Below are 13,079 nucleotides of genomic sequence, written 5' to 3'. Positions count from 1 at the left end.
CTCCTTTTTAACCCTCTTGAATTTCAACTTTTAATTCATAAAAAAATGCATTTTGTAAATGTCTGCTCAGCAATGCGTGACAATGAAAACGTTTCACTGTCACAGCGAGCAGGAAGTCACGACTCGATGACCAGTGTTGGCTCTTCAAGTGAAAGGCTATAATAAAGCGCAGACTAACTGCACGTTGTAAAAACACCACAACACCTAAATGTGTCAGCAACACTCGTACTGGTTGACACTTAACAGTTAACACCCCGGAGTGGAACTTCCGAGCACTAGCGGCACGACGTACTTTCCCAGTGGGCTGGCGATATTTTCACCAAGCTCAGATGTAAACGTAACCTGTACAGACCCCCTTGTCTTGCTTGACCCACTAACCACAGATGACTGAAGCTGCTGAATGTGACTTTGGTGGTGACGCCCCCACATGAGGGGATGTGTTTTTCAGGAAGGATGTGATGTCAGAGCTCTTACAATGACACCCTCGTGTGCAGAGGCAGATTAAAGTGCCCTGCGAGAAAAAGCAGCCCCCAGAGGAGTGCAAAGAACGGTGATCGCCATGATAAACGCTCATTGTAAAGAGTATTAGACAAAGTGAAAATAAGTAGTCCCGGAATGAAACAAATTCTGTCACAACTGGCACACTGTTATCGTTGTTTGACTCACACGGAGGCTGATGTCAGCCTACATGTGATTACACACATACACTCATTTACCAGCAGAGTGAATGTCATTACTACGGTACTCTACTGTGCTTACCGATCAAACTGAAATGTATTTCCCGAGTCAGTATGTTAATAGAGCTATTGGGGTTTACTCCGCTTCACAGCTGAATTTAGAGGGAGGTTGCAGGGTAAGTGTGGGAGGTGTTTCTTGCCCAAGGGATGTGTGGGCAGGTGAGGTGCTGAGTTTTTGACATCACAGTCTCTGATGACCTACGTGAGCTCTTACAGTGGGCGAGCCCTTCTACGCTGAAGCTGAAGCCTTAGAAGGTCAAAGGCGAAGTCTGTCAAATGTCATTCGTGTATCATGAGATCATGGTGCGTTAGACATAATGTGTGGCTTTGTGTGAATTGGAGCTGAGTCAGAGGATGAGACGCACCAACCCCGAGTGAGTATTTTTTTTTTTTTTTTTGCTTGTCTCATCATTAGTAAGCAAATTTTCCGTTTTCCAAAAGTCCAAAAGCACGTACTGTAAGGAAACACCTTTCAACTGGTTTTTGGGAATTGTCACGATGCAAATCATCAACAAAAGCCACTTAACAAGGGTAACCTTTAGGCCAGTCACACTTTCAATTTGGCACAGTGAAGCACAGAAGTCACTGCACTTTTTGTTTCCGTTTCCCTTTCACTGTGATTACCTATGACCACCGCTCATTTGGTCATGATAGCAGATGATGACAGAAAAGAATGGGAAATTTAAAACTTTTCAGTGCCCTTTAGCTTTACTCGTGACTCTGGGCAGTGATGACTCATCAACCCACAATTCACATTGTGACCTGATATTATGCGCTCAATAACAAGCTGCTTCCTCCATTAGAAATTGTATGATATCTTAAGTTTTCATTTTTGATATCTCTGTTTATAACTCTTAGTAATCTCTATTGTTCCACCAATGACAGCTAAACAAAAGCAGGAAAGCCCATCCTTTTACAATGACATCAGCTTAAGCTTTGTTTAATAAACATACCCAATATAACTATACAACTATAGTGAATGAAGCACATGAAAGAGGCCAGGAAGATTACAAGTAAAAGATCAATTAACCTATTTCACTTAACATTTACTTGGGTGTAATAAGTAAAACTACTCTAGTACAAAAAAAAAAAAATCCTTTCTGAAAACATTAAGCAACATTTGGCCACAGTTAAAGATCCAGAGATGTGCCATCCACACCACGAAATGCCTCTCTCACTAAAGGATAAGTTCACCCAAAAATTAAAATTCAGTCACTTTCTACTCACCCTCATGCCGAGGGCAAATCAAGTGATGTTTTGTAGTCCACACAATATTTCTGGGGCTTCACAGCTAAACGGTATCCTCCTTAACAAATGAAGTTGATGGGGACTTGTTTTTAAAAACTTGAAAAAAACATTATATGGCTCCTACAGCCTGTCTGGCATAATCCAGGTCTGTGGACGCCCAGAGATCACAAACTGAATTGAAATTTTGCACCAAATTATATTTAGTTATGCATAATTAGGGGCGTTGCTGCTTTGACAGGTAGCCATGAGCCATATGGTTGGCATCACCCCAGCTAACAGGGTGCCTACTGTAATGACAGAGACTTGTTTATAGTTTTCATTGACACACCCAGGAGTCATGGCTTGAACAGGTATGCAGTAGTGACGCTAAGGTAAAAGTACATTGTTTTCACTTGAGTTCATTAACCTAGGTTTACCCTATAGGACCTAATTTCAGAAAAACCTTGTACGATAGTGAACAGAGAGAGACAAATAATTTATTTAATCCGGTTTGAACTGTGCCATGAACAACACATAAGAGGTTTTTCAATTTTAAAGATTTACTCATGAATGAGCTCAGACCTCCACATTCTATTTGTCATCTACTTCTGCTGTTCAGCAGAACGTTGCAGTGCTGCTGTCAGCAATAAGCTCCAGAAAACATTCATTTATTGCATTATTTTTTTTTTTCTAACACACCCACTGAACTTTGGTTGCCAGCATGTAAGTGGTGAGTCTGAATTAAGGTCAAAGCAGATGCCGTTCTCACTTAAGTCCCTTCATCTAGACAGGTTTGAACAAGTCCATGCTGTTATCTAATATTTACAGGATCTACTTCTTAGTAAGAGTCACTTGCGCGAATTCCACAAGACTATCTGGTTACCAATTAAATGTACAAAGTGGACCTGATGTGACAGATACAACAAAGAAAACAAAAAGATAAGGGAGGTGGCACAAAAGCAGCAGTTGGGTAGAGGGAAGAGAGCTAAATATTGTAACCAGGCTTGTTCTTAATGTTCTTTATTTTATTTTGCTGGTTAAACAACTCCTGCATCTTGCCATTTTGATATTTCTAATCTTGCTGTGTTTGCTTTCACACTAAATAAAAAATAAGTTATATCTTTGTAAAAAAAAAAAAAAATTGTTAGCAAACAATTTATATTTATGATTTTATAGTTCACAGCGACAGTTTGTTGACAGTTTATGTTTTTTTTATGTTGGGTTATTTTCCATGCTACTCATCTGAATCTGATCAATATTAATGAAGTCACTCTTAGTCACGCCCCCCAGTTTCAGAAGTATGGGTATGAAAAAGCATGCTCAGCTGGCTGTGTGGTGAGTAAGTTTGAGCGCACTGAGCCCACAACAGCACAGAGAGACTACTTCACATGACATTACTCATTTTTTCAACTTCATGACATTACTGCTGAGTGGCTCTAACTTGAGAAGAATATAAATGGTGCTTGTTTACTGAGGACTACAGCTTCAGATTTAGAAATAACAAAAAGGATTAAAATAATTTAGGTGCCTGGGATATTTTCTTGAACTTGGATTACCTCACATTTGCCCTGAGGCTGGGAAGTTGACAACAGTATGGCTGTGATCCTTTGGGTGCTGGGTGTCTCTCTGCTCATGCAGGTATGTTTGTGCCGTCCTGGACAAACTGCCATTGGCTGCATGACATGGAGACAAAGTGGAGACAATGTTTGCTGTGAAGCCTGTCATCCTGGTAAGTAATAAAGGAGATAATTACCTTTTTTTTTTTCTTTTGGTGTTGATAAAACTCTTGCTGAAATGCTGTGCTCTCATCTCTGTCCAAACTGTTTTGAAAGTAATCCAGCAGCACTGATCCACAAGGATAACTCTATCAATGTATATGTGAACATGATAAATATAAAATATTTTGCTGCTCCAGGAGAAGATGCATGTAGTATGTCACTCACTGACTAAGATGTATTGCGTGTATCGTAGATGACAAGTTTCAAAAAGGAAGAAACACACTTTAATGTGCAAAACTGACCTGTAATGACATTCTGTTCAGTTCCCACATGAACTTAGATGTTACACTAATGTTTTTTTTCTTCCTTCCTCATACCTCAAGAGTTGTGTTAATAGTAATATCTAATATGAGCAATAAGCTTCCTGAGTTGTATGCACTTTCAGCTGCAGATTTTCCAGCCCCTGTTCCTCCGTGGTGGCTGCCTGTAACCAACAATAGTTTCAGTGGTTTTCTCAGCTAATACCACAACAGAGAGGCAGGGATTGGGTGATGTAATGATTACTCAAATCATTTGGAATTGTGACTTATACCTCCACATGTCCCTAGAGTACCAAAACACTTGACATTTTCTTTAAGGCTCTCCTGTGCTGCATTTTGACTTTTAAAGGTTTAAGTAGGAAGGTCAAAGTGTCTCTGAATACTTGAGCTAATCTCAGTGAAACAGAGTCAAAATGTGGCAGAATATACAGTATATTTACAGTTGTCTGTTCCCTGTGTGTGTGTGTGTGTGTGTGTGTGTGTGTGTGTGTGTGTGTGTGTGTGTGTATGTGTGTGTGTTTGTAGGAAACCGCCTGGTCAGTGAATGTGGTCCAAAGCCACAGGACCTTTGTAAACCTTGTGAGCCAGACACATATACAGTGGATCCTCTACGCCTCAGTTGTTCGAGATGTAACCAGTGTGTAGGTGCGTTCAGTGATCCTACTGGTCACAATAATGCCATGTTTTTTTCATTATGGGACTACTAGTGGAAATATGTCAAAGTACTTAGTTTTACAACTCTGTTTCCCTCTTTGTATGAGTAGGTGCCCATGTCCTACTGAAAGAATGCACAACCATGACTGACACACAGTGTGGCTGTAAAGAAGGACTCATCTGTGGTGATCCCTCCTGTACCTTCTGTGTCATGAAGTGTAACAAAGGTCAGGAACCCACGAAGGATCGTAAGTAAACTAAAGATAAGCTAGTGGATTTGGCACAGAGACTCTAGACTCACAGGTTAGACTGACTTGAAACTCACCTGAATGATTTTTTTTTCTACACAGGTTCATGCAGACCATGTCCGGAGGGAACCTTCAATGACCAAATTCACCAGAAGTGCAAACCTTGGAGTACCAAGTAAGATATATATATACCCTGCTCTAAAATCAGCACCTGTTTTTTGAAGCCACGTTTCAGTAAAAACCCAGAAAAATCACTCAAGTCCTGTTGTCATCGCTTTATCTTTCTCAAAAGGTGTCCCAAACCGGATGATAAGATCGTGGCCAAGGGAAATGCAACCTCTGACATCAAGTGTGACTCTGGACCGACTGATGACCCTAAACCTTCAAAAGGACCTGGTAGGACACGATTCTGCTCCCATAATGTACCTGTGTTCTTATTTTCACTGTAGGCCGACATTCATTTCTTGCCATTTTGCATCAGCTCCCCCAGAACAGGCATGGCCGTTGGTCTTATCCGTGATTACCAGCGTAGTCTTCGGCCTCACCATCGTGATCATTGTTGTGACCCTGAAAATCCACCAGAAAAGAAAAACGCGCAAAATTGCAACATCGAAAAAGCCGATAATCGTGAACCCTACAGGTAATCACTGTTGTACTTCATACAAATCATGAAAAGATAAGCCTAACCATGTTACCTGAATGAGCCATTATGCAGAACATTTATCAGACAATCACTCTGTAAAGGTATTCAATTTGCCCTGTTTTTTTAGCTTCTTCAGATGACCCTCAGACATTAATTGCAATTGAGTGCAGTTTCCATGAGGCCCAGCAAGAGCAGGGGAGCAGCTCAGAGTCACTCGCCTCCAAGGACTCCTCCGAGCAGCTTATTGGATGACGACCCTGAAACACCTGTGGAGGTTCCATTGAATTTGGTGAAAGGGAAAAGAAAGGAAAAAAAACAAACAAAAAACAAGGATTTCCGGAATACGATAGGGCCTTTCTTTGTGATACAAAGTTTTGAGGATGTCCTTGCTCGACTCAAAGTGCAACAAAAGGAGCACTTTGTTCACCCAGCTGTCTTTTATCCACCCTCTTTTATATGAATAAGCAAAGCAACTGTGAGAATACTGATGGGTTGAATATGAGGTAGCATCGTGTTGTGAAATTACCAGGATACAATTCTAGCAATCTCTTGATAACACAGTGAATAGACACAGGGGAGGAAGGGGAATTCTGAGAGGGGAAAAAACAAAGTGGACTTACAACAGCCTATTCATCATGTAAATTATAGCCATCATGGAGGCTGTGTTTTTTCCCTGGCATTAATCTTGACAGTCCTCAAATATCTGACAGGCTTTGAATTATATGGTTGAATTAATTGATCAAGATCATAGCCTTTAGAAGCCACTGGAAACAAATTTGTTTTTCTTTTTAAGTTCTTCCGTTTTTTTAGTTTTTTTTTTTCAAGTAGTTGAACTTTGGCCAATACACTGTTAAATAATACTGTGATGCATGAATGAGTGGGAGAGAGTTTCATATCTCTGCACATTTGCATGTCTGAGCGGTAAAGCTGCTCTGTGTGGATGTACAGTGCAAGCGCGGGAGGGTGTTCAGCTGTGTCTGACGTCAGCTTTCAGCCATGTCCATTGCTGAGCCCACATACGACTCCTAAAATAGAATACGAGATTCATTTAACTCAGGCTCCAATTCTCCAACTAGTGTTTACTGCTGAAATTGTATATTTATGACCAGGTTATGTTGCAGCAACCAAACTGGAACAATGATGTCTTATATGTGACTTTTTTATGGTGAAACAGGATTTATCAGTGGATAGCTTGTTACTTTTTTTGTATGTTATGGTTTATTATTTAAATGTTTTTGATTGTAGACTACTTGTGATATATTGTGAAAATAGTAGTGCACAGAAGACACTAGCTTTGTGTACTATTGTAAATGTCAGGCGACAATCAGACTGAAGAGAGTGTGGTATATAACCTCCTCCACCCTACTACCAGGAACTACATGGACTTTCCTGCTCTTGTTTTATTGGTGTCAAAAAGTCCAATGAAGGGACCTTCCCTTTTTGTTACAAGCTAATTCTACACCATGTTATGATAAAGGGAGCCTACAGTACAGTACAGAATCTGCCCATCTACACTATTGTAGATAAGAGCTGGTTCTGGTTCAGTAGCGTTCATCTCAAGTTGAGGCATGCCCCCTGAGAGCTTGGCAAACACCGAGAGTAATCTTTGGATAAAATGGCAGATCATTTTGTTACTCATGTGCTTTGAATGGATTGCCAAGATTCCTATTAAGTGCATCACATGAATACCTTGGGGAAAAGAACATGACAGAAAGCAGCTGTTTGATAAAACAATATTCAAGGGTCATGTGGAAACCCCCCTGTACTCAGTCCTGTACTCCTTATTGTTGTGAATATCATTTAGTACAGTGTAGTAGGCAGCAAGATGAGACCAAGTGGAACTTTTTTTTTTTTTTTTTAAAAAACATGTCTTTTATGAACTGTAGCAGGCCTATCTTGACATGGAAGATCTGAGTCATGCGCTGTGTGGGCTCAGGGTTGAAAATGTTAGCCCACACCTATAGTCACTATATCGGTGCGTTGGTATGAGTCACAGCTCAAGAAGTCTGTTAAAAGACCACAAGGTTCAGGTACTGCCTTGAGCAGAGAAGCCAAAGTATGATCATTAAACATTTTCATGAGAACTGCAGCACTTTATTTTACCTGTCAATGGTTACCTGAAGCACTGGTTTGTTGAGGTGAATTTATCCTTCTGCCTTTGATGTTTATACATGACTTTTGTTTTTTTATAGCGGTTTTCTTTGTACTTTATTTTAATGACTTTTCAAAATGGCCAATAAAAAAAGGATTTGTTTTATTTTTATTTTTTTTTCATTTTCATACAGAACAGTTGCATTCATAGTGGTCCACCTGAGCAGTGGTATATTTCACTCAAGACAAAAACAAACAACAACAACAAAAAGAGTGTTTTAAACTTGGGAACAATATAATCAAACAAAACACAAGACAAAAACTGAGACCAGTGAATAGTTATGAGTGTAAAAATCAATTCAAATCTGTTGCTGGAGTAAGTGTTCAGTATAAAGAATAATAATTGCCTCTGGAAACATTCCTGTCAAAATATACAAAAATATGAGTTGAATATGTACCAAATAATCTAAGTTTTCATGTCTAATTAAAAGCTTTTTGGTCACATGCTAATAAGTGCCCATATATAGGGGGAGAGCTAACCCCTGTCTCAGTCATTTATATCACATCAGATACAGAAAACCATCATTGACCTGAGATGCACTTGAACCTCCAAGTGGACCTTTGAGTTTTGATTACATACTTACCTTGTTCCAAGAGGATATATTTACATCTTGACATTACAAAGCTTGATGTAGAGGAAGAAAATGGGATTTCCATTTAATAAGAGTTACAAAAGTTAATTTGATTGTCATTGTAAAAATCGGCTGGTGTCCTGCCAATCTGCCTTTACAAAAAGTTAGTAAATGCTCCAAAAGTGGATGTCTTTAACTGGCTTGTCCGGAAACCACGTTACGCAGGATCAAGGGTCATCACAGTGACGTCTTATTTTTGTCATTTGACGTTTTAGATACTAATGGTATACTGCTTTACTAGATAAAAACAAACAAAAGCTGCTTCTAAAAAATAAAAATAAAAAATGGTATACTGTTTAAATTAAACACTCATTAACACTGAAGAATTCAAACAATATTTCAATAAATCTTGATTTTCCCTTTGAAACTGATAAAGGCAGAGTCCAAAGTGTAGTCATTATTAGGTAAAGTGTCACCCCTCACAATTCTTTCTGTCTGTTTTTTCTGGTCTAAAGTGCTCGCAGGGCTGGCTGGTAGATGGTGGTTCTTCATCAGAACTCTGTAGCTGAACTCATGTTTAGTGTTATGAAATATATATGCATCCAACAGTAATGACAGCTACTGTTGCTTGCAGTTTTCCTTTTTCTCTTTGGGTTTAGTGCGCCCTGATTTTTCAGTTGGACGTTTTGTGGGTGGGATGAAAGTAGGCTCCTCTACAAAGTCATGTATGCCAGAATGTGGAGTGGGAGGTGACTGACCAGTTGGACCTATATTGAAGGAAAAACAATACAAGTGTCAGCTATTGTTGTTGAAATTTATTTTTGTAAGCTACTCTTCCTGTTTAAAGTACCTGTTTGTCCAACTCTGAGGCTGTCTGTGCCCTGTCTCCTGGCCTGGAAAGTCGGGTCAAGCTCTTCCGCAATGTTTCTGATCTGCTGGGTTTGTCTGTAAACGTAGTTGTGAGTCATTTAAAGAAGGTATAAGAGTGACAATAGAGACATTAGTCAGTTTTATGTGTAATCAAGTGGAGACAGTTACAGTATTGTGCAGGGGGAGCTGGGTGTCTCAATCTCTGGGGAACAGTCCTCAGTTGGGGAAGGAAGGCCCTCTGAGTCAAGCCTTTCCCGCTGGACCTTCCACAGAGGAGAAGTCTGACTCATTTCATTCAAAACAGTCACGTTTTGCAACAACACTGACAATAGATCCAACATAATAAAAACATGATAAAAAGTACTCACAAGTCAGCTATTTAGTATTGATAGAGAGTAAACCAAGAGTTATGGGATCTTTGAAAAGACATGCATTATGTTGTTTTTTGTAGTGGCTTGTATATATTTTAGTGTCACATGCTGTGTGTATGCATGGTACTTGTATTTGCATGGTACTGTATTTGTGTGCCATGTGCCAAAAAGCTCAATAAAAAGTTGAAAAATAAAAAGACATGCATTACAAAAGACAGCATCTCTGGATGGTGAAGACATTTACCTGTCTGTCTCGAGCAGCTCGTCGGTCATGATGGCTGATCATCGCTCTGTGTTCGCGCCATGATGACGGCCCTTCTAGCTCGCGAGATCGACGCTTTGTCTTAATTTCCTGCCTTTGCATAAAATGCGCAATTTCCTAATGCAAAAACATAACAACAGATCATTCCACTGGTGGATATTAACCATGAGATACATGGGGTGATGAAATTAAATTCAGTTCATAATTGTACCTGATCCTGCGCCACTTGTGCTACTCTAAAGTCTCCCTCTGGGTAAGTGCTGCATGAAGAGGGCTGGGAGTTCTATGAAAACAAGAGAGTTTAATTTAGACACAAAAGGAATCAAAAGAGAAACTGAGCATCTGCACTTTCTCATGACATCCAAATCAAAGATTGTAATATTAATCTCTAGGGGCGCTTACCCTCCTCAACAGCTTTTCCTCATCCTGCTGCAGCTTGCGAGCCAGCTCTTCATCCTGTAGGACCTGCTGCAGCACACCCAGGTCCAGGCATGCCGCGTCAAGCTCTGGTTGCAGTGACGCTCCTAACAGTGAGATATGACAGTGTCAAATATGAAGGAAACAAAGATGATGGTGATGATAAAACATAAAGGAGGGGTAAAATTCGTAAGAGGTGTTCAGAGAAATCACACAAGTTCATTAAAACAGGTTGAAAAAAAAAAAAAATCACACAAAGAGATGAGAGGAAGCAGTATGTAAAAGTTTAAGATTGTTCCAAATGGGACTCCATAGAACTCATACCCTCACTACGTCAAAGCTGAAAGGATAATGATGAAGATGGAGATGAGAATGAAACCAAAGCACACATTGATTTTATACCAGGATCACTTGAATTATACATTTGAAAAGGAAAATGTCCACACTTCAGTCACCACTAAAACCCAACTTTCTCTAGATTAGGAGACGATTGAGGGAAGATAAGAGGAGCAAATGCACACACAGCATTGGAAGCTCTCGCTTTGCAGACAGAAGTTGGCTGCAGTTCTGGGGGTTACCTGCTGCCATGTGCCTTGATCTATCCCTGGTTGAAACCCTGCTGGTGCTGAGGCTTTGGCTACGTTGTGGGGCTCTTCGGCGGGGCTGCTCTCTTCTCCTCTCCACCTCCTGCTCCTCCTCTGAGCTTAACCTTTCTTCTATAGTTTGGTGCCAACGCCTGCGTTCACTCGTTGTCCTCTTGACCCTATGACCATTTACATTGCTTTCCTCTTTATTATCATCATTAGTGGATTTGTGCGCTCTCCACCTTCCACTGCCTCCCCTTTCTCTGTTAGCAAAATATGAGTCTCTACTACTAATCTCATAAACCTCTTCATCAGGCTCCACAATATTACGGTGCCTGTCTCGGTCTTCTCCTTGATCTCTCCCACTGTTCTCTTGGTATGACAATCTCCTCCTTTCCCTGATATCTCCATGGAAACTGTGCCTGGTGGTAGCAGCTCTCTGGAAGGCTCTCTGATGTGGCTGGGAGTCACTGCAGGAGGCCTCACTCCCGTGGAGCACCTGGCTGTCTCTGCTTCGGGGACATATTTGCAGTGGCGCCCCATTGGTGCCAAACCTCACAGGCACACCCCTCTCCATGAGGATCTGGCCTAGCATGTCCCAGACATTGCTGCCTTCACTGCGCTGCCTGTTAGAGCTTCTGGTGTCCTCCTGAAAATGTACATGTTTGTCAGGGTTGTCGTCGTAACTCCAAGTTCTCACCAGGTCTCTGTTACTGTGTCTACTCCTGTCATGTAGCCGGACAGATTCACTGCGACTACATTGCCTTTGTCTATCCTGATCTCTTCTCCTATGCGAACCCTCATACTCATCTCTCTGGTTCCTTTCCCAGTCCCAGACCCTGCACCTTCTCTTCTCTAGGTCACCATTTTCATAATTATAGTCCTCACCACACTCTCCTCCCTCCTCCTCCCAAACTCTCTGCTCATCTGTAAAGCCGTTGCGAGAGCAAACACTTCTATACTTTCTCTCTTGCGATGGATGTTGTATAGATACCCGCCGTCGAGGAGGTGCTGTGTTGACTCCATCATTCATTCTCTGGGACAGGACAGAACGCTGTTCAGAGAAAGCCGTGTCCGAGTCCTCAGAATCCTCATTCAAAGGCTCTCTCAATACACTGATTTCCCTAAAGGAATCTCGGTGTCCTTGATTTGACCATGAATTTCTGTTTCTCTGAGCCGTTACCCCCCTGGGGGAGTTCGCCTGAGGCTCAGTTAAGTATGAACTGTTGTGAGAGGTAGAACACCCCCACCTGGTGGTGGTGGATGAGTACTGCTCCTCTCTTCGGTGACGGCTGCTGAATGTATGCTGGTGAGGGGATAGCAGTGCAGGATCGCTGGCGCTGCCTTTAGTTAAGCCAAACATGCAAACACAAAAGCAGGGAGGATGGATGAGGCTGTTAGCAGGTACTATTAGACAAGTGCAGTTAATGATGAGGTAACACGGCATTAAATACCACAATACATTTGTTACATATTTTACATTAATGTTTTAGGCACAGCTGAAGGATTCCAATATGTCTCTATACTGAAATACAAATGTACAGTCATGGGTTAAAGACAATATAAAAGACATTTTATATGCATGCATATAATTCAGATGAATTACAACACATGGCCCTGCTCAGGCAGCTGCCCCCGCAATCCGGCCCCGGATAAGCGGAAGGAAATGGATGGATGGATAGATACAACACATGGCAATAACAATACTATGCAAGAGCTATGAAGGGTATGTTTTGTTCATGCTGTTGTAACATACTTGACAATGGATTAAAATATAACAATAGCTAGCAATAGCAGAGGATGGTTAGAGAGAAGTGAAAGATGTCCTGGGTTTTTTCGTAGGTGGAACAAAAAAAATATGCCTCTCAAAAATAAACTTAAAAATATATAATTTGTTCAGAATGCCAAATTCCTAAATATTGAAATATCATTTTTTTCTGTAAAATGATTTGGCAGTATTTTATGATTGCTGCCTATGGTAACCACTTAAACAAAATAAAACATTAACAAAATGGTTAAATTGTACCTTCATTGTGACGCAGCTGCTGTCTGCTCCTCCTTCTGATTCTCTCTGCCTCCTCTTCCTGCATTTGTTTAGCTATTTCCTGAGGAGACACAGCCGAAAGGAGATGTAAAGGTTGAAGGAAGATTAAGATGTTAAGCTGGTCTGTCAAATACCTAAATAAACATAAGTAGGCTGAAAACTTTCAAGTTCAACAATGTATTGGCTTGATAATGGTAAATGTATACAATATCTGTCATTTATCAGCTATAATGAAAATAAAGCAAATAAATAGAGTTGATA

General features: G+C 40.7%; 2 protein-coding genes across 5 annotated transcripts in view; one reads left to right on the top strand and one right to left on the bottom strand.

The window, feature by feature from the left end:
* The first annotated feature begins 5 nt into the window (after window positions 1-5).
* On the top strand, window positions 6-7,810 carry tnfrsf9a (tumor necrosis factor receptor superfamily, member 9a). The gene is made up of 7 exons (XM_037102950.1): window positions 6-3,693; window positions 4,528-4,647; window positions 4,767-4,904; window positions 5,007-5,079; window positions 5,197-5,300; window positions 5,386-5,544; window positions 5,675-7,810. The coding sequence occupies exons 1-7, from the start codon at window positions 3,558-3,560 to the stop codon at window positions 5,797-5,799; spliced, it is 855 nt and encodes a 284-aa protein (XP_036958845.1). The 5' UTR covers window positions 6-3,557; the 3' UTR covers window positions 5,800-7,810.
* ccdc187 (coiled-coil domain containing 187) overlaps window positions 7,789-13,079 on the bottom strand; it is a 17,576-nt gene continuing 12,285 nt past the window's right edge. The window contains exons 6-12 of one of the 4 annotated variants that reach the window (XM_037102949.1): window positions 12,801-12,879; window positions 10,176-10,297; window positions 9,985-10,056; window positions 9,756-9,890; window positions 9,309-9,421; window positions 9,121-9,215; window positions 7,789-9,037 (exon numbers count right to left, since the gene is read on the bottom strand). In XM_037102949.1, coding sequence (XP_036958844.1) covers window positions 8,889-9,037; window positions 9,121-9,215; window positions 9,309-9,421; window positions 9,756-9,890; window positions 9,985-10,056; window positions 10,176-10,297; window positions 12,801-12,879 — 765 coding nt within the window. In that variant the 3' untranslated portion in view covers window positions 7,789-8,888. Of the gene's footprint in view, window positions 9,038-9,120; window positions 9,216-9,308; window positions 9,422-9,755; window positions 9,891-9,984; window positions 10,057-10,175; window positions 10,298-10,768; window positions 12,013-12,800; window positions 12,880-13,079 lie in introns of those variants that run through there. The other 3 variants (XM_037102946.1, XM_037102948.1, XM_037102947.1) reach the window with 3 other exon arrangements.

This window comes from Acanthopagrus latus, chromosome 7, assembly GCF_904848185.1.
Source record: "Acanthopagrus latus isolate v.2019 chromosome 7, fAcaLat1.1, whole genome shotgun sequence".
NCBI lineage: Eukaryota > Metazoa > Chordata > Actinopteri > Spariformes > Sparidae > Acanthopagrus > Acanthopagrus latus.
Note: the sequence above shows the minus strand (reverse complement) of the source record. Positions and strands in the feature narration are given on the sequence as shown.

Excerpts from the sequence above, each read along its gene's own strand:
- tnfrsf9a (XM_037102950.1), top strand. The coding sequence starts at position 3,558 with ATGGCTGTGATCCTTTGGGTGCTGGGTGTCTCTCTGCTCATGCAGGTA. Across the intron at positions 4,648-4,766 it reads GAGATGTAACCAGTGTGTAG|GTGCCCATGTCCTACTGAAA; the intron begins GTGCGTTCAGTG and ends TTGTATGAGTAG. Across the intron at positions 5,080-5,196 it reads TGCAAACCTTGGAGTACCAA|GTGTCCCAAACCGGATGATA; the intron begins GTAAGATATATA and ends CTTTCTCAAAAG.